The sequence below is a fragment of the Oryzias melastigma genome, linkage group LG1, assembly GCF_002922805.2.
Source record: "Oryzias melastigma strain HK-1 linkage group LG1, ASM292280v2, whole genome shotgun sequence".
Lineage (NCBI taxonomy): Eukaryota > Metazoa > Chordata > Actinopteri > Beloniformes > Adrianichthyidae > Oryzias > Oryzias melastigma.
The window spans coordinates 11626578-11633947 of record NC_050512.1 but is presented as its reverse complement, the minus strand read 5'-3'; the positions used below and the strand labels follow the sequence as shown (position 1 = coordinate 11633947).

General features: G+C 37.8%; 1 protein-coding gene and 1 long non-coding RNA gene across 2 annotated transcripts; one reads left to right on the top strand and one right to left on the bottom strand.

The window, feature by feature from the left end:
* Positions 1–1963: 1963 nt before the first annotated feature.
* LOC118598744 lies at positions 1964–6797 on the top strand. The gene is made up of 3 exons (XR_004947844.1): positions 1964–2805; positions 3153–3306; positions 6652–6797. It is a non-coding gene; the product is annotated as an uncharacterized LOC118598744 (long non-coding RNA).
* Positions 3556–6969, bottom strand: LOC112137646 (microfibril-associated glycoprotein 4). The gene is made up of 4 exons (XM_024260067.2): positions 6806–6969; positions 6402–6498; positions 6013–6180; positions 3556–4068 (listed from the first exon to the last, which is right to left on the bottom strand). The coding sequence occupies exons 1-4, from the start codon at positions 6959–6961 to the stop codon at positions 3803–3805; spliced, it is 687 nt and encodes a 228-aa protein (XP_024115835.1). The 5' UTR covers positions 6962–6969; the 3' UTR covers positions 3556–3802.
* Positions 6970–7370: the final 401 nt, after the last annotated feature.

Below are 7370 nucleotides of genomic sequence, written 5' to 3'. Positions count from 1 at the left end.
GCTGCCCCGGGATAGGAACTTTTAGAACATTATCCTGCAGTAAAAACACAAAACTTCTAAGTCAGCGAAAAGTATTACACTTAAAGTTTATAACATTGAGTATTCTTGAGCATTTAATTTAAAGTCTCACTCCAACTGTATTTTTATTTATAGAAAAATCCGACCCAGTATATAAACATGATTAAACTATTTTTTAAAGAATCACTTTTTTTTTTTTTAATTTGTAGTTCACTAAAGGTTGCTACAAAACTGATAGTGCATATACCATGGGGGAAAAGTATTTGTCAGCCACTGATTCTGAAGCTAAAAAGATGAGAGGTAATGTTAACCAAACACTTAAGGCAGTACGTAAAAAATAAAACAGCATTGTATGATTTTTAAAGAATTTATTCATATGGTGTAGAAAATATGAATCCCTAAAAATAAGCAATAATCTTCCCCCCTGTAACTTCTTCTTTAAGAAGCTCTTTACCATTTCCTTGTTACCTTTATTAATGTTATTTGCTTGAACTGATTATCTGTATAAAAGACGTGTTACCACCCTTAAGTAGGCAGACTGCAACCTCTCCACCAAAGATCAAAGAGATGTCAAATGAAAACCAGGGAAAAGATTTTACACCTGAACACAGCTACAAGGGATGGACTAGTGCTAGTACAATGATCTGAAGAGACCTGGAATCACAGACAAAGGTTACTACAGTCACACACCACATCATTAGGAGTCAAATCCCGCAGTGCTTCAAAGGTCCCCCTGCCTAAACTAGTACATGTCCAGACCCATCTTAAGTTTACCACACACCATTTCAATGATCCAGAGGAGGATTTGGACAATGTCATGTGGTCAGATGAGACCAACGCCAATGTTTGTGTTTGGAGAAGGAAGAATGCTGGTTTAATCCCAAGAACACCATAGGCAGGCATAGAGGTGGACACTACACCGTGGTGCTGCTTTTCAGTAAAGGAGACAGGATGACTGATTAGGGAATAGGTGAATGTGGATTTAATAGATTATGGCCCCCAGCAGCAGTCTACTGAGTCCAAGGACCATATTGATTTTTTTTGTAATTTATTTTTTGATGATAGATAATACAGAGCTTATGTTTTTAGGTGGGACGTCTTGCAGAATTTGTGACGATAAATACTTTTTTCCTTCTCTGTTTGTGTGATACAGCTGGAAGGCTACAGGGAACACCCTTGAAAATAATTATCCCTCCCAGATGAAGTAATTTCATGCTGTGGATCAGTTCAACTATATTTCTTAAATTGCCTTTCTACAAATGTAACTTTCTAGTTCACTCCCCTATAGGGCTCATCCCAGTGATTTTGTTCACACGCCACACTGACCTGTACCCTGCAGCATTTAGGCTAAACTGGTTTGTAAAGATTTTTAAGAGTGACAAACATTTTTTTTTGCTTTATAGAAAGCAAAACACCTCACGGTTCAACGAGACAGAGTTTCTGGAATTCACAGTTGTTACTCAGAAGGGACAATTTACCATACTTGTTACAGTAGGGCAAAAAATAATTTAGTCAGCTACCAACTGTGAAAGTTCTTCCACTTGAAAAGATGATATAATAGGTATACCTCAACTATGAGAGACAACATGTGAGAAAAAATCCAGAAAATCACAGTCTGATTTTTGAAGAATTTATTTGCAAATTATTGTGGAAAATAAATATTTGGTCAATAACAAAAGTTCAACTCAATATTTTTTTATATACCATTTGATGGCAATGACAGCATTCAAATATTTTCTGTTAGTCTTAACAAACTGTTGCTGGTGTTTTGCTCCATTCCTCCATGCAGATCTCCTCTAGAGCAGTGATGTTTTGGGGGTATCGCTGGGTATCACAGAGTTTCAATTCCCTCCAAAGACTTTCTATGGGGTTGACATCTGGAGACTGGCTAGACCACTCCAGGAACTTGAAATGCTTTTTAGCCCAGCCTTCGCTACCCGGGTAGTGTTTAGGATCTTTGTCAAAAACCCAGCCACATTTCTTCTTCAATACCCTTACTGATGGAAGGAGGTTTTAACAACAATACATGGCCCCATTCATTCCTTCCTTTACACAGATCAGTCGTCCTGGTCCCTTTACTGAAAAACAGTCCCAAAGCGTGATGTTTCCACCCCCATGCTTTACAGTAGGTATGGTGTTCTGAGGATACAACTCTGCATTATTTCTCTTCCAAACGAGACGAGTAGAATTCTTACCAAAAAGTTCTATTTTGGTTCCATCTGACCATAGGAGATTTTCCTAATCCTCTTCTGGATCCTCCAAATGCTCTCTAGCAATTTTTAGACGGGCCTGCACATGTACTGTCTTTAGCAGGAGGACACATCTGGCTCTGCAGGATTTGAGTTCCTGACGTATAGTGTGTTACTGATGGCAGTCTTTTGTTACTTTGGTCCCAGCTCTCTGCAGGTCATTCACAAAGTCGCCTGTGTTGTTCTGGGGTTTTTGCTCAGCGTTCTTATGATCATGTTGACACCATAGGGTTAGGTCTTGAGGGGAGCCTCAGATTGAGGGAGATTAAAGTAGTCTTGTGTGTCTTCCATTTCCTAATTATTGCTCCCACAGTTGATTTCTTCATACCTATTTGCAGATTCAGTCTTCCCATCTGGTGCAGGTCAACAATTTCTGGTGTCTTTAGACAGCTCTTTGGTCTTGGCCATAGTGGAGTTTGGAGTGTGATTATTGAGATTAAGGACAGGTGTCTTTTATATAGATAATGAGTTCAAACAGTTGCCATTAATGCAGGTAACAAGAGGAGGACAGAGGATTCTCTTACAGAAGAAGTTACAGGTCTGTGACCAAATGCTTATTTTTCACCATAATTCCACATAACAAATTCTTTAAAAATTAGTCTATGTAACTTTCTGGATTTTGCTTCTCATTTTTTTCTCTCATAGTTGAGGTATACCTAATTACAGGGCTCTTTCATCTTTTAAACAGGAGAACTTGCACAAATGGCGGCTGACTAAATACTTTTTTCCCTCTCTGTACCATAAACATAAAAGACAGAATTATTATGTATTTAGGTGAAAAGTTGAATATTTTAGTATTTTTTTTCTTCTTTTTTCTCATTAAAAACGTATTAATTTCTTGTTGTTGATTTTAAATTTTTTAAAAGATCATATTTTACTTTAAAGGAATGAATTGAGCCTATATGTTGGAACCATACCTGTGTGAAGACAAAAGACAAAATCACCTTTACATCATCAGAGAGGTTTGAGGGATCTCTCCATTTGGAGAGGCCACAAGCTCAATGAGGTTCTTCAGCACAACAGTGACCCCATGTGTCAGGTAGGCCTGCTATCAAACACAGCTTCCATCTTGAATAGTTTTAAATAGAATATTCTTCTTACTAATAATGCCACACAAACATAATCAAAAAGTTTTGATCTGATTTTATCCTGTGTGAGATGCACTGAGAACAAAAAAATGAAGCAAACGTTTTTATTTACAGGTTTCCACTCATGTATTTCTTAGTTTTGTATCACTATCTTCCTAGTTTTTTATTTCCTTCTTTTAAGAATAACTTAACAAAACACATTTTGCATTTGACATTTGATTTGATATTTTATTTAACATATAGTTGACACAATATCAGATTTACTCTCTAACAATGTTTAAAATACCCCATCTGGCCATAACTATAACCGTAAATTCCTGTAGGTTTTAAAAATGAACAGACGCATAATGAGATGCCTCAAAGCTATCTAATAGAAAAAAAAATGGGATAAACCATAAAAGGGGCCATGCTTATGAAAAACAATCTCTCCTGCTAACCGTACTTATGTTAGCACGGACACTTAGAGACTGATCGTATCTTCATAGCAATGGTCTTCAGGCCGTAGTTCAAGCCCTTCCATGAGGACCAAATCACTTGAATATTGTCGATTGGGAAGACACCATTAGGTGCGTATATGCCAGTAGGGTTGGTATGGTGGCATCCATTGTACCAGAATCCACCGAGGTATCGCCGTGCACAGTCACTCACATGCTCGTCCTGGTCTTTGTCAAACGTACTGAACTTCATGGAGTCATGGTAACTTAAACTGTCACCTAAGAGAAAAACAATATAAATTTAGATTAAATTAAAATGAAATATGCACAAGCTCAAACAAAGCCAGCTTTTATTTAACATTATCCAGTTTTAAGAAATGAATCCAATTTTTAAATGAGAAACAGAAAACTAATTGAACAAAAAAAATTGTATTACTTATAATTTATTTTATATATCGAAATCATTTACGGGGCTGCACGGTGGCGTAGTGGTTAGCGCTCTTGCCTCACAGCGAGAAGGCCCCGGTTCGACTCCCGGCTGGGACCTTTCTGTGTGGAGTTTGCATGTTCTCCCCGTGCATGCGTGGGTTTTCACCGGGGACTCCGGCTTCCTCCCACCGTCCAAAAACATGCTTCATAGGTTAATTGGTGACTCTAAATTGTCCCTAGGTGTGAATGTGAGAGTGGATGGGTGTGTGATTGAGGCCCTGAGACAGACTGGCGACCTGTTCAGTGTAAACCCCGCCTTCACCCATCAGTGACCAGGATAGGCTCCGGCACCCCCGCGACCCCGAAAGGGACAAAGCGGTCAGGAAAATGGATGGATGGATGGAATGGAAATAATTTACTTTCGGTAAACTTGACAGCTGAACAAACTCAAATAAGTATTTAAAAAAATCAATATTCTTCAGAATCCCAAAACATCCCAAATGAGGACACTACTGTCCATCTGGACATGGTGCCAGTTTCTAAAAGTATCTCTGTCACACTTCAAATGTGAGGGGTCTCTATGTTGTTCCATTATGAACCCTAAACCTGCTTGATCTTGATCAGAATCTTGGTATTATCCAGCTGTTATGGGTGTGTACACCCTGTACAGATTGACAGTTTGTCAAAGTGGGCTAGACAACCACACACTAACATTCACACCTAGGAATAATTTAGAGTAACTAATAAACCTATACTCACCACCCACTCGTTAACTTCTTGAGTTAACGAGTCAACTGCTTCTTAATTCAAATCTCCAATTACCCGATAACACTGCAACAACTTAATGTATGCAACATGTAGCCATTATCAAGATGATCTGCTGCAGTTCAAACTGAGCATTAGAATGCAGAAGAAAAGTGACTGAAGTGACTTTGAACTTTATCAATTTCGTTTGGAAAGCGGAATGTATACCTTTTTTTTAATTGTAGGAAGTTCATTCTCCATCTTGGAACAATTTATTTATTTAACATTTCAAAAAAACAATGAAAGGATCAGCCCCTTGAGATGACACATCTCGTTTTTGAGGGGTTCCTCTTAAGCAGATAATTAAATGAGGACGGAGTAAAGTGTGAACAAACAAGAATACAGTTTAAATACAAATAAAGTATATATCCAATACTCATACAATCATGCATACGCACACACACACATTACAGCTCTCAACTTTTCATCGCTCAACACAATGCATTTAACAAAACAAATTCAGCCGCAGCACAGAGAATAAACAATATAAAGGACAAAAACAAAACAAAAGAAAAAATATATATATATATACATATACACACATACACATCAAAATTAGTAAAATTAATGGACAAAAAGGTTTAAGAATTAAGTCAAATAATGAGAACAAGTACTGATATCATTTGAATATGCTGAAAGAGCTCTTACATAATGCATGAATTCATTTGACCACAATGACACGTTGTGTTACAATAAAAAATAGCTTCAACATTTTACATCTTGAAGGGGTTAAACTTGTTTATACTGTATGAAAATACAACTTTTTGCATAAGGTTTTTGTTAAGTTTTTTTTGTAGATCAAAGGGAAAAGTTACTTTTTTTTCTAAATGGTAGCCCACGTTATTGTATTTCATCATATAAAACAAACAAACTTTTAAACCAATCTCAGTCAAGGTTCAAGTCATTTAGAAAAGAGTTTTGTATTGCAAACTGCTCTCTTCAGCTTTAATGTTAATCTTCCTATATTCAGATGCACATAAAGACTTTTACCTGCATTTCCACCACTGAAGCTGCCCAGGTGAAGCTGATAGCCATTATGCTCTGAGTCAATGGAGAAGGAGGAGTACTGAGCAGAAGCCAAGGTCCCATCCCAGTCCTCCATGTCCACTCGCAGTTCATTTTCCTTCCTCATGGTCAACAGGAAGATATTCTCCAGCCCTGAAAACACACAGATTTTGTCTGCTTCTCATACACAACAATTTGAATAAAGAAATACCAAAAAATGTTTATCTTAATCTGTTTATATGTGTCCATTACCATCAGAGAAATGCCACAAGGACATGTCAAAAACACATTTTATATCAGAGTGAGTCTTTAAATAAAAAAGAAAAAATGACATGCTTTTTTATTATTTGAGATATTTTTCACCCAAAACTCACCCAGCCAATATTCTCCAGCTACATTACCAAACCCAGCCTTGTAGGACTTCCAGGGCCTGAAGAAGTTTTCTGATCCATCAAACCTGCGGACAAAAACCTAAGAAGAGAAAAACAAGCTATTTAGTCTAATCTTGTTACTTGTTTTACAGTAAGAGGCATTGGTATACAAAACATGCTAGCTGTTTAATATGCTTATTATGCAACACTGTTGAACACTTGACAGATGAAATGGGACATTTTCATTCTGCAGCTTGTTTGAAGAAACCGTCATGAAGAAATTCTTCTTAGAGCGGAGCATCAAGAAACTGATGTGAGTCCTGCTGCATCAACACACCGGCCATGAACAGCTTTTTTTCCCATTTTTCATTCTTTGGTTGAACCTTTCGGATTATGAATCTACCCACCGTCCATCGCCCTCCATCCGTCCGCATGTCGCAGTAGACATGCAGGGGGCTGGTGGGACCTCCGGGGTAGATTGTGTACACTCCGCTGGAGCTTGTGTTGTCATGGCAATAGATGTCTTCGCAGTCAATGGGCAGGTAGAATTTGGAAACCGTCATCCTCAACCCTTGTGTACCAGAAGATAGAGGAATTTATGTCAGTGATAAATAGGTAGACTTTAGGTGATCAGGGAACGCTCTGATCTACCTATAGAAGGAGGGTTCGGTAGAGGACGCTTTAGAGCGGGGTGGAGACTGGTTTCAACATTCTCTGTCTGTTCTCCTTGAAAGTAAAATCTGATTTCTGACCTCTCTCTCCTGTCTTTCTTGTCGCAGAGAAATGTTTCAGATTGTTTAAACTTTACACTGTCTATCCTAACAAGACACTTTTTTTGTGTTGCAACACTGCCACAGTCTTTCTTGCAGTTGCAAAAGTGATAATTGTTATTTAAAGTGCAAAGACACCTCATGTTCATCAAAAGTTACACATATTAACAAAGGTTTAAATGCAAGGTTAGAGTAGATTTTG